The 27,812-nt window shown below is 38.5% G+C and overlaps 1 protein-coding gene across 2 annotated transcripts; it reads left to right on the forward strand.

Annotated features, from left to right (window-relative positions):
• The first annotated feature begins 586 nt into the window (after nt 1-586).
• On the forward strand, nt 587-26,629 carry SDAD1 (SDA1 domain containing 1). 2 transcript variants are annotated; one of them, XM_029944736.1, is made up of 22 exons: nt 587-816; nt 2,611-2,715; nt 3,180-3,278; nt 6,116-6,226; nt 8,089-8,160; nt 8,237-8,337; nt 9,705-9,762; nt 10,392-10,466; nt 11,783-11,884; nt 12,321-12,390; nt 13,284-13,387; nt 15,838-15,895; nt 16,935-16,993; nt 17,582-17,658; nt 17,832-17,929; nt 18,238-18,314; nt 18,772-18,898; nt 20,134-20,228; nt 20,363-20,553; nt 20,663-20,747; nt 21,567-21,728; nt 25,596-26,629. In XM_029944736.1, the coding sequence occupies exons 1-22, from the start codon at nt 727-729 to the stop codon at nt 25,641-25,643; spliced, it is 2,064 nt and encodes a 687-aa protein (XP_029800596.1). In that variant the 5' UTR covers nt 587-726; the 3' UTR covers nt 25,644-26,629. The 2 variants fall into 2 exon arrangements, with proteins under 2 accessions (XP_029800596.1, XP_029800606.1); XM_029944746.1 differs by lacking the exon at nt 587-816 and having other exon boundaries at nt 2,635-2,715; nt 3,107-3,278.
• The last annotated feature ends 1,183 nt before the right edge of the window (nt 26,630-27,812 follow it).

A 27,812-nucleotide genomic window follows, 5' to 3' on the forward strand; every position in this document is an offset into this window, starting at 1 on the left:
ACTCCCAAAGGAATAAGCTTTTGCTTTTAGACTGTGGGATTTTTTTTTTAAAAAAAAGGTTATTTCTCAGTTTCATAGGAGTGTCAAAATGATGAAATAAATTAATATGTGTTGGGGTAAAAATCTTTGCATTTCATATTATTTCAAAAATGTTAAGAAGGAGCGCTTGGTAATGTTTGCACTCATAGGTCTAGCAGGAAAACAAGAGAGACCTAATGGAGAACCAGGGGGAGCGGAGGAGGGAGAGAGAGTTGGGGAGAGAGAGGGATGCAAAACTTGAGAGACTATTGAATGCTGAGAATGAACTGAGGGTTGAGGGGAAGGGGGAGCGGGGAAAAGAGGTGGTGGTGATGGTGGAGGGCACTTAAGGGGAAGAGCACTGGGTGTTGTATGGAAACCAATTTGACAATAAAATATTATGGGGAAAAAAAAAAAAAAGGAACGGTTGGTAAACGGGGTAAAGCCCTGCGCGCCGACCAAAACCTCGCAGAAACCACTGCGGAGCATTTCGGCAATGAGAGTAAATTTGACACTCGGAGGCTACCATAGCCTAACTTTTTTTTTTTTTTTTAAGAGCCAAGATGGCGCTGCCTGCCGAGTGTCCCATGTGCTATTTCCGGTCGTACTCGGAAGCGGGATTCCCACCTGTAGCAGACACGCTTGGTGGTGGCAGGCGGCGTGGGGTTTCTTAAAAACTGCTTCCTGTGGATCCAGTCAGCAGCCAACATGTCTAACAGAAACAATAACAAGCTGCCCAGCAACTTGCCGCAGCTACAGAATCTGATCAAGCGGGATCCGCCGGCCTACGTGGAGGAGGTGGGAGTGTGACGCGGCGCCACTACAGGCCGGGGGTTTGACTAGTTTAGACAGTAGCAGGGGGAAGGCGGGGAGTGGAGCTGGAATCCTGGTTCGCATGAAGTTCTCCGGTTAGGTACAAGAGTCCCTCGGGAGGAAAGATGAGGTTGAGGAAGGGACAGGCCTCAGGGTTCGTTCCTCATCTCATGGAAACTTGCTGCCCATTTGGATTTTCTAAAATACTTACACAGTAGTCCCCGCTGCCACGGAAATACCCTTAAAAGATTTTTTTTTTTTTTTTTGCTTTGGGGCTTATCTCCCGACCTCACAGAGGTGGAAAGACAAATAGCCCGCCCCCCAACTCCAACTTCCAATGCAGATTTTTCAGCCTTTTCCTTTCAGAAACCCCTAAGTTGAGCAAGTCGGTAACACTTGATGAATCGTATATTAGAATGCCTTCGATCGACCATCTGTTTCTGAGAGCCAGAAATGGACCTCCAAACATAAGAATCAAAGCTAGCAGGGTACAGTTAAGGAGCAGGAAAGGGTACTGGTCTGGAGGGATGCCAGTGCTTCGGAAGTAGCACCTTGGAGCAGAGAGGACACCTACTGGCTCAGCAATACGGGGCGGAAGAAAGCGAGGTAGCAGTGTGTCAGGAGAGAAACAGTTCTCAATAGAGCGTCAGAATGACTGGGCTACTTTAAAAAATATAATTCCCTGGCCACACCCAAGAGTTCTTGGTCTGGGGATTAAAGAGGAATAAGGGATGGCCAGAGCCTTGGATATTTGTGGTGACTGATGAACTTAAGGGGCGTGATGATATTAGTTCTGATCATCTTAAGGCATATATTAGTGGGTGGGCCATGGGTAGGAAGGGGGAACAAGTGAGATAAAGATCTTAGCAGCACTCGGGGACTGGGGCTCTATCCTCACTCCTGTCACAATGGGGGTATGGAGTCAGGAGTCTTATCTGAAGCATGTAGGTCATTTTCTTGACTCCTGCTCTTGGAGAAATCTGAAGACCTAAGAGTTTTGTTTGAGGAAATCAAGGGTTATGTTTTTTGACTGTGCTAGGTTTAAGATGTCTACTGGATATCTAAACAACAGATGTCAGGCAGTTGGAATTTGGAGTTCACTGGACCAGTAAGGGCTGCTAATGTAAAGAAATACTCATAGTCACTCTCATACACTCACACAATTTAAAGCTATGGTTTAGGAATGGTGAGTAGCTGTAAGACATGGAACTGAGGCCTGGTGAGTTCCAATATTAGATTGTTGGGTTGTTGTTAGAATTAAACATAACTAAATGAGAAAACGTACATAATGATTTTGGCATACTGCAAGTGCTGAATAAGTAAGTGGAAGCTATTGTTATTTCTGTGTCTTAAAAGAAGAGGGAATTTTGACAGGATAGTTGTATGGGTGTGATATAGTTTACATTTTCTGACCCAATGTTTTTCTGCTGCTGCAAGTGCACTATATACACAGAAAATGAAGTTAAGGGTCATTTGGATAATGAATGGCAGAACAGGACTAGAATCTGTTTTTGACTCTTGCTTTAATGTTCTTTACACCATACCACCTAAATTTCTAATGATAAAGGAAAGGTTCTTTAGAATACTTATGATGTATCTCAGGTTTTTTAAAATCTTATTTTGAAGAATGCAGGTAAGGAAAAGATGTTTCTGTATGCTTTTGCCGTGTCTTTTTCTCCATGCTACTATCAGGGATGTCTTGATATTAAGTAATTTCTCATTTTTACTGAGAAAGTCATATAATAGAAGATGACTAACTTATATTTTATTTTCCTATAGTTTCTACAGCAGTATAATCACTACAAATCCAATGTGGAGATCTTTAAATTACAACCAAATAAGCCCAGCAAAGAACTGGCAGAGCTGGTGATGTTTATGGCACAGGTAAGATAATAATTTCTGAGTAAAACAAAGACTAGTTATTTCACAGTTTGCAGAATATCTTTCTAGTAACCCCCAACCTTATTCCATTCAGGAATGGAAACCTCATTTAAAAAGAAATTTTTTTTTTTGTTTTTTACAAATTTTATTTTTTTCTTGAGTTGAAGTAGACAATTTGACTAGAGCTTTTTGCAGAACCAACCAAAGCAAAACTTTCAGACCTTTTTTTTTTTATCAAACTCATCATAAGGGCAGATTTTAAATCACGTCACACATTTTACTAATACTACAAGAAAAATGAAAGAAGTCAGAGAAATTATCATGTAGAATAAAAAAGAAATGATTTGGAACCATCTACTTTTATGAAACATAGCCTTTTACTCTCCTTTTGCAGAACATCATAGATATGTGCCTATGAATTGTAGGAGACAAAGAGAAACTTCAGAAGCGCCTTTGCTTTGTTACAGATTGGTCACTGCTATCCAGAACATTTAAGTAACTTTCCTCAAGAGCTGAAAGATCTTCTTTCCTACAATCACACTGTCTTGGATCCAGATCTTCGAATGGTGGGTCTAGAATTCAGATTTGATCAATTGTGTTGTGTTTATGTGTGCATGTAATACGTGTTTAAATGAGAACAGCCTCAGCTAAAACCTTTTTTTTTTTTTTTGAGAGACAGAGAGAGACAGTGTGAGCAGGGGAGGGTCAGAGAGAGAGGGAGGTATAGAATCAGAAGCAGGCTCCAGGCTCTGAAATAGCTGTCAGTGCAGAGCCCAATTTGGGGCTCGAACCCACGAACCATGAGATCATTACCTGAGCCAAAGTCAGATGCTCAACTGACTGAGCCACCCAGGCACCCCTAAACCTCTTAAAATGTAAATCAGAGTGTGTCACGGGTTTCTTAAAATCTTTCTGTGGCTTCTCATTTATTCTCAGAGTAAAATTCAGACTTGTTAATGTGGCCTGTAAGTCCTTACATGATCTGCTTCTTGCCAGTGTTTTTGATCTCGTCTCCTTTTCTGCTACACTCCTTTCTCTGATTTTTCTGTTCTTCCAGCATGATAACCTGCCAGGAAGCTCTTTTGAATATGGGATTCTTTCCTTCTAGTCATTCAAATCTCAAATGCATTGAGAACTCTTAATTATAACTTACAGTTTTTACAATGCTTTGTTTATTCACTTATTCTCTAATTTTAAGAGTTTGAGTAAAATTCAGTTCAAATTGGGCAATGCCAAGACAGACTTGATTAGGAGCACTCTTGTAATGCTTAATTTAATAAATTTATTTATTAACTGGCCAGTCTGAGCCTTTAAGCATTGTCACCTTAGTGGTCATTTTGAGTCCTGGCTGAGATCCCCTTTGCCAGCCTAGTGCTCCCATTTCTCTCACCTGTGGTGAATGTTGGCTGTCAATGGCCCCCAGCTTCCCTTTCCCTGGTGCCTTGTCTGCAACTAAATGAGAGCCCTAGCACCTTGGGGGGGGGGGGTCTCCCAACCTACAAGAGGTACCTGACTAACCCAGAGATACAAAAGCCCAGCTCTTCCCTTAACATGTGTCCAAGTTCATGTTGCACTTTGCACTCAAAGGCTTCTCTCTGATTGGACTAAAGCTAGTTTCTAGTCAAGGACATACCCTTCCTCAGCTTTTCTTTTCTCTGCCCTGTCCTGCTTCCTTTACTTCCCTTCTAGAAGAGAGCACATCCTGGACACATCACTGTAATGAATCCACCTCTGCTGCTAGGGAACTCAGCCTAAGCTATCTTCAGATTTCATATATCTGCTTTTGAGACACCTCTACAGCAAGTAAAACTTACACAAATATTATCACATAATAACGTATTAATATCCCATGTCGAATTAAGCGTATTAAATATCCTGTGCCAAAACTTGTAAAATGCTAAGTCTAGAGATTCAGCTTTGTTTCTTACTCTTACATTTTCCCAGTTTTTTTGTAATTCTACCGTTTTTATAATTCTTTAGGATTTTATTAATTTCATTAGGCCCAAAAGAAAAAGAATACCATCTCAGACAAGCCAAGGTTTCAAGGCTCTGGGTTGTCAATTGAATGACTCTCAGTTGGGATGTGGGACCTGGCAGCACAGCCTAAGAGATTTCAAATTCAAACTGTTAGTCAAAAGACTTTTTCTTATGTCATGAAACTTTGTAAGTCCCTATAGATCATATGGATTTGAGATTTTGAGTATAGAGACTTAGTGTCTTTCCAGGTACTCTAATTAGGTTTTCTTAAAGTTTTGTGTGCCTAACAGTACCAACTAAACTGGTCTGCAAGCATTGTTAAATAAGTAAATGTGTGTGTGTTTCTTATGATAGTTTTTTATGATGATTAATAGGTTTAAAAAAATAATAGATTTTCTTTGCTAGGACACAAGAAATTGTGTCTGTGTAATTAGCATTCCTCTTTTGAGGAATCATTTAGAACAAACTGCTGGATCTTCATTTTAATTGGCAATTGTGATAACCACCAGTCCTTATCAACTACTAGACTTCCTACCTAGTGTGTCTGTTATTTCCCCAAGTTTTTATTCACTCTTTCCTGCTTACACAACTAGAACTGACTGTTTCTTAATGGAAGAAACAAAATACCCATGTAAATTAACTTCTACTTAATAAAATCAGTAAAATAATGTTTTCAACTCTTTCTTTGACATTGTAATCTTTTTATGCCTTTTTGTTCATTTCTTTTTTTTTAAGCCTTAATTATTTTTAGTCCAAATTGTTATCGCCTGGCCAGTGGGAGCTTCTCAGTCCTTTTACCAAAGTCCCTTATAATTTTGAAAACATCCTTATATTGTGGCAGAAATAGTTCCTTTTTACTGCTTTTCCTGCCCCAAGCCTTGGAAACAACAACTCTCCAAGGATCACTCATTCCATTGATGGATAACAGTAGTAGAAGCCAAACCTGGGTGATAAGGGTACTTGTGAAAAGTCAGTGGTAAGCAGGAGTGCTGCAAGTGCCGCTGGTGGGCGGTTCTTGGTACTCATGATACTCCCAAGGAATGCCTTGTAAGATCACAAGTCAATCTGATGAGTCCAGATTATTCTGTTCTTGTTACCACACCTTTTGTGTGGGATTTTCATTATCTTGACACTTCTTTGACCTCCATGTGTAAAGCAGTTCTCTCTGAATCACTGTGAATCAGTTATATTACACCGTTTTACTTTCTTCATGACATGTATCTTTATCTGAGATACACCTGTATATGTGTTTCCTTGGTCGTCGGTCCCCACCAGTGTAAGGTGTGTGAGGGCAAAGACTGACTGACTGACGCTCAGAAGAGTGTCTGCTTACTAGAAGATACCACACTCTTTTGGGATATACTTATTCCATTTTGTCATCTTAATTTCATCATCATTTTCTTACAGTATGTTTTCTCTTCCTTAGACATTTTGCAAAGCTTTGATCTTGCTGAGAAACAAGAATCTCATCAATCCATCAAGTTTGCTAGAACTCTTCTTTGAACTTCTGCGTTGCCACGATAAGCTTCTGCGAAAGGTAAAGGGAAAAGTTGCTTTTCCCTCCCTGTATCTCCACATTTTTCCTGGCAGTAACATTAAACTTGTAAAGTGAATTCTTGATATCGCTAATAATTCTAGTAGGAAAAAATTGATGCTTGTGTACATACAATATGGTGGTAGTAGCTAACATATAATGAGTGCTTACTTTTTGCCAGGTACCACTCAGAACCTCTTATATATTTGTTTATTTACAAAATGAGATAGGGTTTTATTATTACTGTTATTTTACAGATGGAAAGGCTGAGGCACAAAGAGATAGAGTAACATGCCTAGAATCATGGGACGTGTTAGTGAGGAGGCCGGAATATCAACAGAGGCAAGATGGCTCCAGAGCCCGAGTCTTTTTCTGCTGTACTCTACTGACTATACTGACTAGCTAAATCAGAGCATGGGCTGGACACTCATGCTATAGCAGCCCCCAGCTGATCTCCCAAAACACTACATTTCTTCATAATAAATATTTCCCTACAACTTTGTATTTGCTTTTATAATTAAGCCTAGAAGCTGAAGGTTTATGAAAGAAATTTAAGAAAGAAAATTTTTTTTTACATTTATTAACTTAAAGAGTGCCTGCGTGGCCCAGTTGGTATAGCATCTGACTCTTGATTTTTGGCTCAGGTCACAACCCCAAGGTCATGGGATTGAGCCTCATGTCACACTCTGCACTGGGCTTGGAGCCTGCTTAAGACTCTCTCTGTACTTCTGCCCCTCTTCCCTGGTTGTGCTCTCTTGCTCTCTCTAAAACAAATAAATAAATTTATTCATTGCTTTATTCCAAGTACCAGTGATATTTGTATTGCCAATATCATCTTGCATGCATTGGGACTAAGTAAGTGGAGCAACTGTCCTCTTTTTTTTTTTTTTAATGTTTTTATTTTATTTGTGATACAGGGAGAGACAGAGCATGAGAGGGAGAGGGGCAGAGAGAGAAGGAGACACAGAACCAGAAGCAGGCTCCAGGCTCTGAGCTAGCTGTCAGCACAGAGCCTGACGCGGGGCTCGAACCCACAAACGTGAGCTCTGACCTGAGCCGAAGTCGGAGGCTTAACCGACTGAGCCACCCGGGTGCCCCAACTTTCCTCTTTTTAAATAGCAATTTTATTATGATAAAATTCACATATAATTCATCTGTTGAAACTGTACAGGTCAATGGTTTTTACTATATCGACAGAGTGTGCAACCATCACACAATGAATTTTAGAATATTTTAATCCTCCACAAAAAGAAACACTGCTCCCATTAGCAATCACTCCCCATTTCCCCAACTCTGTCAGGCCTAGGCAGTCACCAGTCTACTTTCGGTCTCTGTAGATTTACTTGCTCCGGGTATTTCATATGAATGGAATCACACAATATGTAGTATTGTGTATGGCTTCTTTCACTTAGCATAATGCTTTCAAGGGTCATCTGTGCTGTTGCATGTATCAGTACTTTATTCCTTTTTGTTACCAAATTTATTCCATTATGTGGGCATGCCACATTCTGTTTGTCCACTCATCAGTTAATGGACATTTGGGTTGTTTCTATTTTTTGGCTGTTACGGATGCTGCTGCTGTGAATATTTGTGTGGACATTGGTGTGGAAATATGTTTTCATTTTTTTTAGATCTATAACTAGGAGTATAATTGTTGGGTTATACGGTAACTCCATGTTTAACCTTTTCAGGGCAGCTTTCTTTTATATTTTAGCTGTTGCTTTTTGTTTTGTTTATGTTGTCTTGTTATAGAATGAAAAGTAGGTAAAATTAAACTTTTCCCTACATTTGTACTTTCCTCCAAATTGCTCACAAGTAAGGCTAGAATATTGGTTAACGTGTATGTTTATGTTTCTTTTTCTCAGACTTTATACACACATATTGTCACTGATATCAAGAATATAAATGCAAAACACAAGAACAATAAAGTGAACATAGTAAGTATCCTTTTGCTTCCCATGTTTGCAGCATTGTACCAGCAGTGTATTGAGTCTTCCTTCTTGTTTTCTTTAGGTGTTGCAGAATTTCATGTACACCATGTTAAGAGACAGCAATGCAACTGCAGCCAAGATATCTTTGGATGTGATGATTGAACTCTACAGAAGAAACATCTGGTAATGTACATGTCATTGATTCTTGAGAAGTAGACTCCTATTCATTCAGAATTACTACAGAGCGCATATACAAATATTTTTCTTGATCTTGAGCCCTTTAACATATCTGTCATAAATTAAGTTGGAAATAAAAATATAGAGCAATCCAAATAACTGATAACATTGGCTGCCATTTCTTGAGCACCTATATCTCATATTACCTTGTTCAACCTTTAGAATAACATAATTCAGCTTATCTAGAATTATCCCCATTTTATAGGTAACAAAACTAAAGTTCATAGAGTTTAAGTTTAGTAGCTAGCCAAGGGTAGAGCTGAAATTAAAACCTGGATATCAGGGGCACCTGGGTGGCTCAGTTGGTTAAGTGTCTGACTTTTGATTTATGCTCAGGTCATGATTCCATGGTTCATGAGATCAAACCCCATGTTGGGCCCTGCACTGACTGCACAGAGCCTGCTTGGGATTCTTTCCCTCCCTCTCTCTGCCCCTTCCCCTGTGCTCACTCACTTGCTTGTTCTCTCTCATACAAAATAAATAAGCATAAAAAAAATCTCAGATGTTAGACTCTGAAATCTGTGCTCTTTCTACTCTGCCACTCTGAAAATTTTTAAGTCAGTTTATCCCCCATATATATAAAATACCAGGTTCTGTAAACTTTGGTTTATTGATATATTGTTCCTGATTCATATCTATTGCTTTTTCTTACTCACTAATTTTTATTTTACTATAAAAGTAATATTGATTGCAAAAAACAAAAATTAAACAAGCTAGAAAGGTTTTGTAAAAATTTTTTGATAGTGTCACCACCCAGAGATGATCACTGTTAACAGTTTATGATATTTCCTCCTTTTCTTTAACATGAATTTGTAAAAATGGTTGGAATTTTGCTATACTAATAAGTTTGTATTAATTTTTTCTTTCACTTATATTCAGTAGGTTCCTGTGTCATTAAAAAAAAATCCATTTAAAAATGGCTGCATAATTTTCTGACATAAAACTGGGCTAAAGTTTAATTAAATGTTCACCTGTGGTTGACTATTTAGCAATCTATGACTTTTTAAACTGTGGATTCTAACATGTCAGAAATATATATATATGTATTGTTTAGGGGTGCTTGAGTGGTAGATCATGATCCCAGGGTCATGGGATTGAACCCTGTATCATTCTCTGGGTTGAATGTGGAGCCTGGCCCAAGATTTTCCCTTTTCCCCTCTGCCCCTGTCCTGCTCACATGCACCTACACACATGCTCTATCTCTCTCAAAAATGAAAGAAAGAAACGTATTGTTTATTTTGTGCCATTGTCAATGCTATGAAATGCAGTAGAATGAAAATTCACTTTGAAAACCTTCATTTGTCTCATCCCAGGAATGATGCCAAAACTGTCAATGTGATAACAACAGCGTGTTTCTCTAAGGTCACCAAGGTGAGTGTCTGCAGGGCTGTGTCTGCAGTCTTCTCCAGGTGGAAAGGGAAGAGATGGCTGAGTGGGGAGGAGGTAGCGTAGGGCATGCAGTTCGTGTTTAGTAATGCTCTCTCTGCTTAGGCTGTGTCCCTGGTTCAGCTGTGCTTCAGAGGGGCAAACAAAGTTAGGAGTTTTTTTAATGCTTTGTACTAAATGATGCCTTAGTGTTTGTTTCCTCTTATAATTCTTGACTATTGTTTTGTTGGCCCAAGGCACAGCTGAAAGAAATTTAAGAATATGTTTGACTTTCTGTTAGAAGGACTACAATGTCACTTTTTTGGTGGGGGTGGGGGGGGTGCGGGTTGGTGTCTGAATGGATATAGAAATTCCTGGCAGTCTACTTGAAAGATAACAACCGTGTAGAGCCTCGAAGTTTTTTCCTAAAGATATTTTTTAATTATATAAATTTTTAGGACAAATAGTATTATTAAAATATTATGTTTTAATTGAGAAAAATGAGCCCAAATCCCACCAGTCTGATTTAGTTCCTTCAGATCCTAGTTCAATGCATGAATAATGTGTAAACAAAAGTATTTATTCTTTGTTGTAAGCTGGAGTGAGTCATTGATTTTGTTCTGATTGGTCTTTAGATATTAGTTGCTGCTTTGACATTTTTCCTTGGGAAAGATGAAGAGGAGAAGCAGGACAGCGACTCAGAATCCGAGGTTATACGTTTAACCATAGATGCTTTCTGAGCTTTACAGTCTATCAGATTTCATTATTGCTCTCAGTACAGATTGTAAAATCCATGACTGCTCAAATTAGGAAGAAACTTACATGTTACCTTTATCCTTTATTGTGTTCTGCCATGCTGAGATTTTATTGTTTAAAATTTGTCACTTACATTCATTAAGATTGGTTAAAGAACTAATGAAAGTTAAATTCATTCAGCCTTGTTCTTAGTTATAAAGCTAACCTTTATCTCAGTATATAAACTTAGAATGGAAATTGCTGCCAGCATATTTTTTGAGAGTATGTCAACATCATAGAGAGTTCAGAGAAGGAGAGGAATAAACTCATGGCATCTGTAAAAGGCAAAATAAAGATTGATGATGTCATGAAATTTTTTTTATTAAAAAATATTTTTTAGGAGTGCCTGGATGGCTCGGTCCGTTAAGTGTCCAACTCTTGATTTTTATTCAGGTCATGATCTCACAGTTTGTGAGTCCCAGCCCCATATCACTCTCTGCATTGACCGTGTGGAGCCTACTTAGGATTCTCTCTACCCCTCCCTCACTTGGTTGTGTACTCGCTTGCTCTCTCAAAATGAATAAACAAAAAAATGTTTTTTATTAATATCAAAAAGAAATTCTAAGAAAAAAATACCCTTTCCCATTTTAACATTTTGGTAATAAGAATATTGGAATTTGTAATAAGATCTTTTAATTCATTTTGTTATTTTATTAAATTATGTATGAACAGTATATTCTTATTGTAAAAGATTTCAGATATTATAGATATAATGAAAGTTTTCTTAACCTTTGTCTTATTTCTACTTCCTAGTTCCATTTTCACAGAGAATCATTTTGTTTCCTGCGTATTTATATATGGATGTGTGTGTTGTCTTAAATATATATTAGATCTTTGAAATATATGTAAATAACGTTTTATTCTGCAACCTGCTTTCTTTGTGTCATATATATAGATATACTGATGCGTTTAGATCTTCACATATTTCAAAATATAAATGTATTATAACATGCATTTTTCTCATGATATTATTTCCAGTTCTTTCAGTGAAAAACAAAGTTGTATTCTATACTTTTATAAAAATTAAAAGGCAATATAAAAACAAAAATCAGTGCTGCAGTAAAAATCTTTATATGTACCTATTTGTACACATGAACAAATACTTTTTATTGAATTTTAAGTCATGTTTAATTTTTATAGTGATTGCAGACCTAAGTATAAAGGAGTCTTTAAAAGGCTTACTATTTGCTTCTGTGCAGTTTCCTTGTTTACAACGTAGTCTCTTCTTCAGGATGAAGGACCAACAGCAAGAGACCTGCTAGTGCAATATGCCACAGGGAAAAAAAGCTCCAAAAACAAGAAAAGGTTGGAAAAGGCTATGAAAGTGCTCAAGGTGAGACTTGTACCTAGAAAATGCGGTAGGGTTGATTAGACTTTAGAGTATGGGGTTTTTAGCAGAAACTGTTAAGAATTTGAAATAAATAGCATTTTTGAAAGACTTAGAAATGTGTGATGAATTTTTAAGTACTGTTTTTTTTTTAGGTGACTGTTTTCAACTCTAGCAAAATCTATGACTTGAATAAATTAATTTGATTAAGTTCACTTTTCACTTGTTCTGAGCAAGATGACGTATAGTAGGTGTTTTTACTAAATTTACCTTCTCAGGAGAGTACACAAATAAAATACATTATATTTGGTTTAATGTTAAAAGATAAAAACCACCTTTAGTTCTAGCTAACAGAAAGCTTTTTTGGAACAAATTTGTTGTGGGCTCCCCACCCCCAATCGTCTGATGTAATGTAAATGTTTTTCCTCTCACTTTATTTCAGAAACAAAAAAAGAAGAAAAAACCAGAGGTGTTTAACTTTTCAGCTATTCATTTGATTCACGATCCCCAAGGTATTATCATTATGACTTCCCAAGTTCTTTTTTGGCCTTATCTCTGCCTGTTTCCAGGGAATATAAGATCCCTGGCACTTAATAGATAATCAGTAATTGTTGAGTTGTTACTAGTTTGGTACAGCTTAAGGAATTATGTTCTAAAGTTGTAATTCCCAGTCTACAGGAAAATAAGAAAAATGTGGAAGAACAGTTCTTCGCTTCATGTCTTTAACAACATAGTAGTGGTAGGACATTGTACTTGACTAAATGAAAAATTGATAACCTTTTTGTTGGTGCAGATTCTGATTTAGTAGGTCTCGGGTGGGGCCTGAGATTCTGTATTAATGTCTTTATTTTGAGAGAGACAGACAGAGACAGAGTGAGCAGAGGAGGGGCAGAGAGAGAGGAAGACACAGAATCCGAAGCAGGCTCCAGGCTAAGCTGTCAGCACAGAGCCCAACGCAGGGCTCCAACCCACAGACTGTGAGATCATGACCTGAGCCAAAGTCAGATGCTTAATTAACTGAGTCACCCAGACACCCCGAGATTCTGTATTTCTAACAAGCTACAAAGTGGACCCGCTACTGCTGGTCTGCAGACCACGCTTTGGGAAGCAGGGCTCTAGCAAACTGTTACAGGGAGCTCTAGTCAAACAGTCATTCAAGATGTTGATGCTAAAATTTGGGGGCTTCTTAAGACTTAAGTTTGAGCACCATTGAAGGTATATTCACCTGAGTGTGAATCTTTTCACCTTTTGTCATGTTGTTCTTACCATCCTGGTTCAGCAGGCTGTTTTCAGGTTCAACTATGCCACAGTCACTCATCTAACCACTGCCTTTCTCTACACCTGTTTGATAATGTTGTATAGATTCTGGACTCACAGTGGACTTCTCTGATACTCTCCTTTACAGATTTTGCAGAAAAACTGCTAAAGCAACTCGAGAGCTCTAAGGAGAGGTTTGAGGTGAAAATGATGCTCATGAACCTCATCTCCAGATTGGTGGGAATTCATGAGGTTTGCATTACATTATGTTTCTTGTTTTGGTGAATATTAGAAGTAGACTTATTCATGGTAAAAGGAAAGCCATTAATGTAGAACAATGGCTTAATTTTATCTCTTAAAACCATGAAAAATTACTGTTTTTATCATTTTGTTTTCTTATCAGTAAGTACGGATATTAAATTGTACCTATATTCAGTTTATGGACAGACTGTTTTGTGTTCTGTTTTTCTACTATTTGTTTTGCAAATACATTTTTCCTGAGCCAACATAAAGTGGATATTTTTATCAATTATTACTACATTTTGCAGTTTGTTTATCCCTTTATAGCTTTCCTGACTTTTAGACCACTCTGGTAAGGAGGTTGTCATATTTGCAAAGTTGAATTCTCTTGTCATTTATTTCATACTGAATTATATTGCAGGAGCTCCTTGGTGGTATTGTGTGTGTGGATCTATACACACACACACACACACACACACACACACACACACATATACATTCACATACGGTATACATATATGGAAATCTCACACACACTCATTGACTGCCGTTGTAGAAAAGGAGAGATTTCCAAAAAGTTAGACCATGAAGAAATGGGCCATTGAGGTTGTTGCCTATCATTTTGCTCTTGTGATGTACTGCTCTCTACATCATGGGATGTGTTACTTTTTTTTTTTCTTTTTAATTTACATCCAAGTTAGCATGTAGTACAACAATGATTTCAGGAGTAGATTCCTTAATGCCTCTTACCCATTTAGCCCATGCCCTCTCCCACAAGCTCTCCAGTAACCCTCACTTTCTTCTCTATATTTAAGTCTCTTATGTTTTGTCCCCCTCCCTATTTTTATATTATTTTTGCTTCCCTTCCCTTACATTCATCTGTTTTGTATCTTAAAGTCCTCATATGAGTGAAGTCATATGATATTTGTCTTTCTCATTTCGCTTAGCATGATTCCCTCTAGTTTCATCCGCATAGTTGCAAATGGCAAGATTTCATTCTTTTTGATTGGCAACTAAATACTCCATTGTATATATATCCACATCATCTTTATCCATTCGTCCATCAGTGGACATTTGGGCTCTTTCCATACTTTAGCTATTGTCGATAGTGCTGCTGTAAACATTGGGATGCATGTGCCCCTTCAAAACAGCACTCCTGTATCTCTTGGATAAATACCTAGTAGTGCAATTGCTGGGTCGTAGATTAGTATTTTTAATTTTTTAGGAACTTCCATACTGTTTTCCAGAGTGACTGAAGCAGTTTGCATTCCTAGCAGTAGTGCAAAAGAGATCTTTCTCCACATGGGATGTGTTATTTTCTTCAAAAAGTTATTTAAAGGAAGAAAAAATAAAACAGGCTTGTTTACCGAAAATCTGGCAGTGTCAACTATATTTCAGTTAAAGATGAAAGTACCCATTAACGAAAGCACTTGTTCCCTTTTTCTAAGAAAAATTTAACATTTTAGTGAATAAGATGCTTTTTCTCCATAAGCTGTGGTCCTACAGCAGGATTACCGGGTCAATTTATGTTATGTTTGTACGGCAATTTCCTGTCAGACCTGAATTTGAGCTTGACAGGAAAGCAGAAGTCATGTGTAACTTAAGCATGGTTTGATAGAAATGATACTAGAGTTTCAGAACTGACTGTAATTGAACTTCCATTTTTATATTGAACCTAAATCTTCCTTGTTACTTCTCCAGTCTTGGTTTTGCTCTGTGGCTAAATAGAAAAAGTTAATTTATTCTGACATGATGAACTTTGAGAAAGAGCAGTCCATCTCCAGAGTTTCTTTTCCTAGGTAAAGATTGCAGCTGCTTTGGTGACCATTTTGTTGTATATTTAAATGTCAAATCACTATGTTGTGCACCTGAAACTAATATAATATTGCATGAACTGTATTTCAGTTTTTAAAAAATGAATACAGTTGCTTTAAGAACTAGATCTTGTCACATTTATTTAGGTAGACTCTAGAGTGCTAGTGTTTTCTTTCTAAAATATAGATCTCAGAGTAATTCCTTCAATTGATTGGACTGGTGTCCAGTTATAAAATGAAAACCCTGGGGTTTTGGTGATGAAATTATACCAGGTGCTATTCAGATGTGAATTACTATTTTTTCCCTCACTCTGAAGCCTTAATATCATTGCTGTTCTTTCTGATAATCCTATTTATTTTTGAAGACTTGAAAAAATTAGTTCTGCAGCCACAGCAGTCTTAAAAGAATTTACATTGGGTTGACTTTTCCCCTCCCCTGGTTTATCCTGCAACTACTTTCTTCTTGATATCATGAGGATACCCTTCCCTTGGGTAATAATGCACATCAAATCGTCTTGGGGCATGAATGCTTGTTAAGAAAAATCAAAAGTAAAAAGTGATCTCCAGTTAGTTGAACATGTTGATAAAATTGTGTTAGGAGAAATTTTTGGTTACATAATATTAATGTCAGTGCATTTTTTTCCATAGCTTTTTCTCTTCAACTTCTATCCCTTTGTGCAAAGGTTTCTGCAGCCCCACCAAAGAGGTAAGCCTCCCACTTGCGATGTTCCTTTGGTGGCCTTGGGTTAGAGTCACCAGCCCAGTCTTTGTTCTGGAATTATTAAAGAGAAGGAGAGAGAAACCCTATGTTCTTTCCCACAATCTACCATGGGTTAGTTGTTCTGCTCATCAACTTTAAGAAGGCTGTTTTTGAAAAACAAAAAACTGGATTCTCAAACCAGGTCTTTTTGTAATACCATGAATACTCAGAAAATTCTGAAAAAAAAGTCTGACTTACTGTAACTTTGTAATAGATACCAGGATTTTATCTTATTGTTATCATTGCCTTTGTGTATTTGCACATAAAAACAACCTAAGAGCAGGAAAGAAGAGATGGTTGTTTTGCCTTTATCTTAAACCAAGATAAGAAGGAAGCCAGCATTTGTTGAACATCTAACCTGAGCCAAGCGCTGTGCTAAGTGCTTTACATACAGCATCTCATCAGATCCTCACTTTAGTTCTGCAAGGTATAAAAATAAAAAAGACCAGCGTCACTCAGCAAATAAATGGCAAATTAGGATTCACCTCCTTTCTTTTGCCTAATTTATACTGCCTGCCCTTTTTGAAGAGAGTGTGTGTATGTATTTATTTTCGTAGTTATTCATTCATTTAGTGATTTCTAGTCTGGGCACTGAGTTAGACACACGTAATTTCACAATGAGCATGAAACAATATCCTCACCTTCGCAGAGCTTGCATTCTAGAGGGCGATCAAGAGAGTACTATGTGTACAGTGTCCAGGTGAAGTAAAGTCTTGAGGAAAAAGAAACAGAGTTAAGACACTAGAGAGTGCTGGGGTAGATTCTAATTTAGATAATGTCAGGAAAGACATTTTGATAAGGCAGCAATTGAGCAGGGACCTGAGGGAAGTGAGAGAGTGAGCATGCAGACATCTGAAGGTTGGATGTTTGGGTAGATTTAGCAGCAGTAGTGGCGTTAGGGCCAGAATATGCTTGCTGTGTTTGCTCTTAGTCCCGAGAGGCAGAGCAATGAACTGACTATCTTTCTGATCTCTTACTTTTTTAGAGGTAACAAAGATTCTTCTGTTTGCTGCCCAAGCATCTCATCACTTAGTACCCCCAGAGGTGAGAATTCTTAAACCTTACTTCTATTTGCATAGCAGTGCCGCTATTAAGTATATTGTGGTGGCTTTTCCCACAGGGATTGCTGTTCCCTTGCCCCCCTGAGAAGAAGAGACACTAACTTGTAAGGAGATGGACATAAAAGTTTAGTTATAGAAACTGAAAAAAAAAACTTACTGTAGAAAAGCAAAGTTTGTTTTAGAGAAGTTATTGAGAATTCTGACTTTAATTGCCAAATCTCATGTCAGGAAGGTCAAGAGTATCAGTAGATTTATATTGATTATTTTTCAAAGCTGATCATTCCTCTCTGAGTAAAATAGCATTGAATTGTCCTGGGTCAAAACGATTTTTTAAATCCATATTGGGAAACAATATTGAAGGAGAGCAAAATTTAATATGAGAATAACCATGGAGACTGATACCCAAAGTACTTTTATCTATCTTCCTCGATCTTGATTCCTTCCGACTCCTAAACCAAAGATGGAAGACTGTCTTATCACTGTGAATCATCTATTGTCCCTTCATCCTCAAGTGTTTCAGTTGGTGGAGACATTTTATCAGCTCTCATCTTCCCTTTTTTCCCCAATTCAGATCATTCAGTCATTGCTCATGACTGTGGCCAACAATTTTGTCACGGACAAGAACTCCGGGGAGGTCATGACAGTAGGGTATGTAGAACGTGGCTGGAGGAAGTGGGTGTGTTTTCAATGTGCAGTTGGTCCTGGAAGCCCTATAAAACCCAACTTTTATACCTTTTGATTTGGTCTTTTTTAGGAAACCTTAGGCTGAACCATCTGCAGTTGCTGTTTGGGTTTTTTTTTAATTCACTTTCCTTTTCTAGAATCAATGCTATAAAAGAGATAACGGCTCGATGTCCTCTAGCCATGACTGAAGAACTTCTCCAAGACCTGGCTCAGTATAAAACACACAAAGATAAGAGTAAGTTGCATGTTATTCTCTGTGTATCAATTATTGAGTGACTCTTTTTTTCTCAGTAGACTCTTTGCTCTGGAGTTTCCTTTTTTTTTTTTTAAATGATTATTTTGGGGAGAGAGAGCACATGTGCTCACACGAGGGTAGAGGAGGGGCAGGAGAGAAGGAGAGAGAATCTCAAACAGGCTTTATGCTGACACAGCTCAATTTCACAAACTGTGAGATCATGACCTAAGCCAAAATCAAGAGTCAGATGCTTCACCAAGTGAGCCACCCCCGCTCTGGAGTTTCTAATTAAAAATGTTATTTTACAGATGTGATGATGTCTGCTAGAACTTTGATTCAGCTATTCCGAACACTGAATCCTCAGATGTTGCAAAAGAAATTCCGGGTAGGTAAAACATGCATATGTTGATCTAAAGGTTAGGGTCTTAGAAGGTGAGAATAATTTTCCTACAGAATGAGTTTTAGTGTTTGTGATGCTTCTGCTATGAGTATTGGTCAGTTGTATTCTTCAAGCTCAGAATACAACTGACTAAATACCATGGTTTAAATATTTTGTAGTTGCCATGTCCTCTTTGATGCTGACTCTTTTTTTAAATATATATATATTTAAGTTTATTTATTTATTTTGAGAGAGAGAGAGCATGTACACATAGAAGGACAAAGAGATAGTGAGAAAAGCCTAGGCAGGCTCCACACAGTCAGTGCAGTACCCAACGTGGGACTCAGTCCCACAAACCATGAGATCATGACCTGAGTGGAAATCAAGAGTCAGACACTTAAATGATTGAGCCACCCAGGTACCATTCTAAGGACCTTATTAAAAACAATTTCCTTTCCTTTAGGGTAAGCCTACAGAGGCTTCCATAGAAGCAAGAGTGCAAGAATATGGAGAATTAGATGCTAAAGACTACATTCCAGGAGCAGAAGTTCTAGAAGTTGAAACAGAAGAGAATGCTGAAAATGATGAAGGTTCATTTTCATCTTACCATTTTCCAGGATAAAATCACTCCTCTACTGTATTGACTTTGAAATCTTTATGTTGATTGAACACTCATTCAGCAGATATTTATTGAGCAAGGACTATGTGCCAAGCACTGTTACAGGCATTGGGGATCAAAGAGCATCGTTCCTGCGCTTAGGGAACTTACACTGTAGTGTAGATGTCTGTTCACATCCTCCAGGGAGACTGTTCCTTATCAAGATCATGCTGGGCCCTTGGGGAAGATAATGGTTTTTGTCTAGAAAAAAGTAATGGGAATTAGTCCTAAACAGTCCTCCAAGATTCTCTTTGGTGAAAGAGAAGGCTTGGTGAACTTGAAGAATATTAACTTCCAGGGTTAGTGTTTATTACCTTGGTTGCTAGAGTCCTATTTTTTTCTTGTTAGCTCATTCATTGTATTAACAAAACTTTTTAAAGTGTTACCTGTGAGCTAGCCACTCTCAATGTGAAGATAAATTATATGGTTCCTGCCCTTAAAGGCTTTTCATAAAGAGTTCAGCATGAGCAAAGCCCTGAAGGCTTTAGGAAACTATTATAATGTAGGATACAGGGTAGGATATAGCAAGATACCAGACTAGAGGTAGGGTTGGGGGCCTTATTAGGCATGGTTGGGTATATGCCATACCAAAGAGCTGAGACACTCTAGTGGAAGGCAACTGAAAAATTGCAAGTGTCTGTGATTTTGAAAGGTTATTGTGACTCCATTAAGAACTAATATCTCTTCATTGAGGTGTCTACCAGGTACTTTCACATCCAGAATCTTTGACTTCAGTTTTCTGAATGATTGTTGCTCACTGGTTTCTAAAAACATGTATAAATATGCTTAGGTGAGTCGTCAGCTACTTGCTGTGTGACCAAGATAAATGTACAGGTACAGTTTCAATGGACATGGTTTGGTGGAAAGAACATGGACTCTAGAGTTAGACATGATTTCCATGGGCAGGTAACTTGTGGGGTCTGTTCTTCTTCTGTTGTGAGAGGTAAACAATTATAAGGTTTTAGCTCATGGTAGATGATGGTCAGTGCTTATTCTGCATTCCATAAAGTAATTAAATTGATGTGGCTTACTTAATGATCATTGCTCAATTCTTTGTCAGTAGAGCTCCACTGACTTTGATTACATTACTTTTCTTGATTTGTTTCAACTCTCTGTGAGTACTCAGTATAAAGTGATAGTACCAACAGTGTGCTGCTTCTCACACAGATGGGTGGGAGACTACCAGTCTCAGTGAGGAGGCAGATGCTGATGGCGAGTGGGTTGACGTGCACCACTCTTCTGATGAAGAACAGCAAGAAATCGTGAGTCCTCAAATTACCTTGTGCAAGTGCACCACTTGGATGTTTATTAACGCCAATTCGTGCTGGGCCTTGTTGGGGTTCTAAGCTCTCACTTGAGCTAGTAGCTCTTTAAACCTTTGTTGTGTGCTTTCAAGTCCAAGAAGCTCAACAGCATGCCCATGGAAGAGCGCAAAGCCAAAGCCGCGGCCATTAGCACCAGCCGAGTTTTAACTCAGGAAGACTTCCAGAAAATCCGCATGGCCCAGATGAGGAAAGAACTTGATGCTGCGCCAGGAAAAGCCCAAAAGAGGAAATACATTGAAATAGATAGTGATGAGGAGCCCAGGTAAAATGACACCTACAGCAGGTCTTCATCAGTCGGCTCATGTGGTGACGAAAGTATTAGGGAAAGGAATTCCACCTTTGTTTCATATCGTATTTGTTCTTCACCCCAGGGGTGAGTTACTTTCTCTTCGGGACATTGAACGCCTTCATAAGAAACCGAAGTCTGACAAGGAGACAAGACTAGCCACAGCAATGGTAAGTGAGGCATAATCATTCCCTTCAAATGAAAAGCAAAGATGCTGGCAAATTAAATAAAATGAATAGCTACAGAATGGCAGTATTTTATTTTGATGTTTTAAATAAAGGCATAGTTAACATAGAAGAAAATGGACAGATATTAGGTGTTTTGTTAGATGAATTTTAACAACTAGAAAACCATGTAACCACCATCCAAAACAAGATGTTAGAACACAGAAAGGCCATTGTACGTGTTCTGGAATCTGGCAGGCATCCAAGCTGTTAGGAAAGCAGAATGTTTAATAGTCATTAATGAGAAGCCTCCGGCAAGTGCTGTGGCACATTTCCAACATTTCCTCCTGCCAACCATTTTAGTTTTCTTTTCTATGTTTATTTGTTTTAGGCACCATCCCATACTAGTTCCATGTCACCGTGTGCATTCCATTTGTACTAAAACCTGTTTAGATAAGTTTAAAAATCCATGTTCTTTCTTCCCTGACTTTTCATATTTTCTCCCTCCTTTCTGAAATGCCCTACCCTTCCCCTCCTTTCTCCCACCATGAATGCCTTAATCCTATATTAAACAGTTACCAGTCCTCCTTTCTGGGAAGCTTTTCTGACTTGACCAGCTGAATTATGACCTTTTCTTCCACTGAACTTCTTTTGCCCCATTACAGCATATAATGGTCATTTCTCCCCTGGACTGAGTCCCTGGAGAGCAAGAGCTGAGTTCCATCGATCTTTTTGTCCTTGGCACCCAGGAGAGTGCCTGGTATAGAGAAGATACATAATGTGGATTAGATAACTCTTGAAGTGTTTTTGTGTGTTTGCTAATAGGCTGGGAAGACAGACCGAAAAGAATTTGTGAGGAAGAAAAACAAAATGAACCCATTTTCTAGTTCCACAAATAAAGAGAAGAAAAAACAGAAGAACTTCATGATGATGCGGTATAGCCATAATGTCCGGTCAAAGAACAAGCGTTCCTTCCGAGAAAAGCAGGTGAGTTCAACTTGAAGCTTGATTGGTTAGAATACTGTTGTCATTTTAAGACTTCTTTACTCAAGACAGAGTTGTGCCTTTTAGGACCTACGTTGTGTTAGAATTAATGGGGAGCATTATTAGTGAACATGGAGAGGTGGCACATGGTCAGGGCATGTAAATGCTACACCTGACTTGGTTGAGATTCAGCTGTGTGACCAAAGGGGCATCTGTTTTCCTCTTCCATAACTACAGGAGTGTAAGTTAGAGGGCCTGTAAGATCATCCCTATGCTAAAATTCTTGACATTACCATCTGTGAAACATAATATCATGATCCTTCCTTATGTGCCCTTTCGCAAAACTTTTCTATTTACAGGTTTTGGGGATTTCATTTTATCCATTTGTGATCTTTGATGTGTAGTCCTGTGTGGCTCAGTTGCCTTGCTTATTTTAGTAATTTACTATAATAAAACAAATTCATGTTTTCATTTCTTTTTCTATGGAGAATTTACCAGAGTATATTTTAAACATATTCTGAAGGATTGCCAGGAAATCAAGTCAAGACTAAACCAGTGTTCCTAAGTTGCTAGCCAAAGATGAGTCTGCCAGGCTGAAATGTTAATGGCCAGCTTTCCATGGCAGTGTTCATCTGTTCAGGCACCCAGCCAGTATTAACTGAATTAAGGTGCCATTTAAAATCTACAAATCTGCTTATTTAATCTTTCTAGTTCTAGACTGTGTCCAGCAACATCATGTAAATAATAAAGTGCCAGCATTTTGAATAGAGGTTGCCGAAATTAAGGTGAAAAGAAAGGTGCAATTTCAGATTTTAAATGTCTGAATTTTCCCAGTTCAATTTAAACTTGTGGTTGAATGGGTTCAGTTCATTAGCTTATCCTTCAGCAGACCTTTATAAGATTTGAGGGTTGAGGAAATAGAGTCACTGAGTTACACCCTGGTTTGTTCCTTCTTTCATTATGCAGTTTTTGTGACCTACATTTGTGACAGAGGGTGTGCCCCCCACTTCTTACTTCCTCTGTTGTTTTAGTGAGCCTTTTTTGGCATGATTTGGAAGCCTTGTTTTGTTCCTTGCCAGTATCTCCTGAGTCATGAAGCTCCTCTCTTGAAGACTAAAGAATTTTTTATATAAGAGTTCATTGGACATATGCACTTGTTGGTTTAAGAATGTTTTTTCCTTGTTCTCCAGTGTTCTTGCCATTTGGAACCTAAAATTAATCAGAATTTCTGTTTATGTGTACTTGCCCTTGACTTTCTTCAGAGTCTCTCTCTTATAAAACTTAATTCTAGATTCCTAATTTTCTTATTTTCTCCTTCACTCCAGACCACCACTGCCCAAAAGAGATTCAATACAGATCACATATATAATTTTAAAAGAAAAAAGTAAAAAGAAAAAGGTGAAATTAATTTTAGTAATATTTTAACCTAATATATCCAAAATAGTATCATTTCAGTGTATAATCAATATAAAAATTATTAATGAGATACTTTACCTTTTAGTTTTTGAACTGATGTCTTGTGTGTGATTTATACGTGTGGCACATCTCAGTCTGGACTGGCTATTTTTCAAATGTCCAAAAGCCACATGCATTTAGTGTCTACTGTGCAGTTAGTGGCTAAAGTGCAACTTTAGAGCTTCCCCAGAACTGACCTGTGACCCTAAAATAGAAAAGCTTGGTTCAGTCTACCTTTTGTATGTTCCTTTTGCTACTCACACAGAACACTTCTAACATTTATGGTCACCAAATATGTGGAGATTTTTTTTTCCCCACACAAGCAATTCTCTGCAATACTGGCTTGGTGTCCTACAATTTAACTCCAACGGTCTGACATTGTCTTCCTGGAAATAGTGTCAGATCCCACAGGTTAAGGGCTCAGCCCCATTAGACTATACTCACCACCTCCCCAGTGTCCCTCCCTCTCCACATGGCATGCACACACACGCACATGCACACACACGCACACTTCAGAAACCAGTCTCAAGCCCAGTGTTTCTGACTAGTGACCCCTCCTTGGGTTTGATTAATTTGCTACAGCACCTTTTGGGCCTCAGGCAAACAGTTACTTAAGTTTGCCAGTTTATTAAAGTATATGATAGGGGATACAGATGAATAGCCAGATGAAGAGATACATAGGGTAGAGTCTGGGAGGACCCCAAATGCAGAAGCTTCTGTCCCTGTAGAGCTGGGGTACATCTCCCTCCTGATGTGAATGTGTGCCAGCCTGGAAGCTCTCAGAACCTCACATTACAGGGATTTTTTTTTTTTTTTGGAGGCTTCATCACATAGGCCTAATCAATTATTTATTCTGTTCCTAGCATCTTTATCCTCTCTGGAGAGGTTTGTATGTTGGCAGCAAGGATTGCTGAAAATTCCAAGCTTTTTTTGTTTGTTTCTGTTTATTTATTTTTGAGAGAGAGAGAGACAGCATGAGTGGGAGAGAGGCAGAGAGAGAGGGACACACAGAATCTAAGCAGGTGCCAGGCTCCAAGCTGTCACACAGAGCCCAATGTGGGACTCAGACTCACAGAGTACAAGACCATGATACGAGCTGAAGTTGGATGCTTAACCTACAGAGCCACCCAGGCACCCTGAAAATTACAAGCTTCTAATCATGGCTTGGTCTTTCTTGGACCAGCCCCCATCTAGGAGCCCACCTAGTTGCCTAATTAGAACAAGAGATCTCCTAGGGCTCTTATCACTTAGGGATTTACAGGGGTTTTGGAAGCCCTGTGTCACTGAGAGGGTCAAAAACAGTTAAAATGAGGTGCTCGTATCACTTAGGAAATTACCAAAGTTTGAGGAGCTCTGTGCCAGGAACCAAGGGCAGAGACCAATATGTATATTCTGTTATCTTACACACTTAAGCTTCCTCCGGGCATCACATTTCTTACCCCTTCTGCCCCTCAGTGATATCTTACTGTTCCATTTAAAAGGGTCTTACATGGCTTGAAAGTGGGGACATGAGGTCTCACTGTACATTTTGAGAATATACTCATAGACTAGGGGTGAGACTGGAAAAGGCGGGTGAAGCATATGGCAGAGAAAGAGAGGAGGATGATCTTCCAGTAAAGCCTTCAGAAAGGGACTAGAGAGAAGGGAGAATATGCTGGTTCCTTGTGTTCAGATGATGGCATTTGAAGGGAGACGGGAACCGAGATATGTGTGAGGAGAGTAAGTAGCCTGTGCTTTATTACAGAGTTTAATGAGCAGAATTAGATCCATGCAATCTTAGGTTCTAACATCAGTAGCTAATGTGCAGTTCCTACTGTGGAACTTTGCATTTTTTAACTCCTTTAATCAATGTGCAACAATACGAGCAGGTACTGGGATTTTATATTTTACATTTTACAGATGAGGAAATAAGAGGAGTCTGAGAAATACCTCCTCAGCCATACAAGTTAGGTTAAAATGATCTTGTTAGTTTTTCTACCTTCAGTATCTATCTTCAGCTATTCTGCCTATCTACAAAGATATTCCAAGACCCAGATATAGATAAAGGCAAGGAGCCAATAACTTAAAATCATAAAATCCAAAAAGTTTGAACATTTAAGATGTAAAGTAACATCCACTCCCAAAAGATGCTTTAACAAAGCAAACAAAGACACATATCTTGTTGAAATTCAAAAGACATCTTAAAAAATATCGAGGAATCAAAGAATAGTGCTTTAGAACTTATGGAATAATATCCATCACACACCCAAGACACACACACACACACACACACACACACACACACACACACGCAGACACACACACTTAATCATCTCAGGAGGATTTGTTGACAGGGAGTCATTTCCCTAGAACCAAATTAGTATAATAGGGTACTCAAGAGTTGCCATGTTTAGATATTTTTTTCTTATGTTCCAGCTGGCACTACGAGATGCACTTTTGAAAAAGAGAAAAAGAATGAAGTAACCTCCAAGCAAGTTTTCCATTCCAAGAAAAATGATCAATTTGTATCATTATTTTGAAAATTAGTTAATCAAGAATGTTTGTTTACATTAAAAAGTCCCAAAGTACTGTATTGTGAAAAACACAGTAAACTTGGTAGCAACGTGGTGTTCTTGTTTTGGAGATGGGGAATGGTGGGAATGTTGAAATGTAAACAATAGTAGTATTGTTGTAAAATCATTTTCACTTAGCATTCATGCAAAAAAAAAAGTGTGCCTACTAATTGTCATTGTAGATATAAAAGTGAATGAGCCATAACCCTTCACAGAGGGCTTTCCCAGCCTGTTCAGGAAATAGGAGGGGGCAGATGTGTGTTGTATATGTATTTATCATGCAGTGTAAATAGTTCTCTAGTAGAGATAGGTCTCTGCTTCTCTGGGGTCATAGAGGACTCTGCGGGGCATGGGAGTTACGTTTTCTCTTAAAACAGGACAATGTTACAAGAGTAAGAGATTCTTACTTGTATATAGGCTTACCTGCTGAAAACAGGTCCTTGCTGTACAGATTTTATTAGACAATTTAACTCTTTTAGTCCATCCAAAAAATTTATTTTTTTGAATGCCAGGTACAGGCTTTTTGGTTAAGACCTCGCTTTTTAAATTACATTAAGTATACATGGTAATTTTGGAGTGTTTTTAGTTTGTCATTTGAGCCGCCACAGAGGAAAAAGAAATAAGATTAGTTTTTACAGCCTGCCTTCATGCTGTGCTTTGTCTCAACCAAAGGTTCCTAATGTCGGATACGTTTCGTTGTGTGTGTCAAGTGCTATGTTGGTCTCCCTTCCCTGAGCATGTTTGAGTAGATTTCAGGGGCCTGGTCAGTCTCTTTTTGCAAGTTGTTGTATTTGGAAATAGTTTGGTGCCTTTGCCTTAGCTTTCCTAGATAAGAAGATGTGGTAGATAAGAAAATTGTTCTGTGTTACTTTAGAATAAAAGACGATTTTCTGCCCACCCAGAATTAGAAAATAGCTTCTAAAATCACATCTCCCTTGTTCACTTTCTGAGTTCACTTTTGGTTTTATTTGCAAGAAACTCCATGACTTTCCCCACAGATGCCCCAGATCACTGGAGATCAGTTGTGAAAATCTTGACGTTTAACGATCAGACTGTACTGGCTTGGTGAGAGGGGCTCTGAGAGTCAACTTCGGCAGCTTCAGTGTTTGACAGAAGTGCCCAGTGCATATTTGAATATTTCAGACCTAAAACTGCTCTCTTTCTCAGTTTCTTTTTCTTTCTTTCTTTCTTTCTTTCTTTCTTTCTTTCTTTCTTTCTTTCTTTCTTTCTTTCTTTCTTTCCTTCCTTCCTTCCTTCCTTCCTTCCTTCCTTCCTTCCTTCCTTCCTTCTTCTTTCTTCTTTCTTCTTCTTCTTCTTCTTCTTCCTCCTCTTCTTCTTCTTCTTCTTCTTCTTCTTCTTCTTCTTCTTCTTCTTCTTTCTTTGTTTCTTTCTTTCTTTCTATCTTTTTCTTTGAACTGGGTGTCTCTTATGTATCTAGTTCCAGAGAGGGGTAAATAAAATTCATAATGGCTGGGGTGCCTGGGTGGCTTAATCTGTTAAGTGTCTGACTCTTGATTTTGGCTCAGGTTGTGGTCTCTTGGTTTGTGAGTTTGAGTCCCATCCCAGGCTCTGCACTGGCAGCATGGAGCCTGCTTAAGATTATCTCTGTTCCTCTCCTGCTCTTTCTCTCTCTCTCTCTCTCTCTCAAAATAAATAAATAAACTTTAAAAACTTCAAACTGGCAGAGCAGTTTGGGTTCACAACTTTGCTGCATGAATTGTTATTGTGCCTAGAAGTTTCATCTTTCTGGTTTTTCCTACCCTTTGGCCAGGAGGCCAGAAAATCCATTCTGTGCTCTGACGTCTCTTCTATTGTGGCTTCATCCTGCTCTTAACTTAGGTTAATATACAAGACAAAGCTATCTGGTTTTAAAAAATGAAAATCTTGGGGCACCTGGGTGGCTCAGTGGTTAAGCGTCCAACTTTGGCTCATGTCATGATCTCATGGTTTGTGGGTTTGAGCCCCACCTTGGGCTCAGTGCTGACAGCTCAGAGCCTGGAGCCTGCTTCGCATTCTGTGTCTCCCTTTCCCTGTTCTCCCGCACTCATGCTCTGTCTCTCTCAAAAATAAACCTTAAAAA

The sequence above is a fragment of the Suricata suricatta genome, chromosome 1 (genome assembly GCF_006229205.1).
Source record: "Suricata suricatta isolate VVHF042 chromosome 1, meerkat_22Aug2017_6uvM2_HiC, whole genome shotgun sequence".
Lineage (NCBI taxonomy): Eukaryota > Metazoa > Chordata > Mammalia > Carnivora > Herpestidae > Suricata > Suricata suricatta.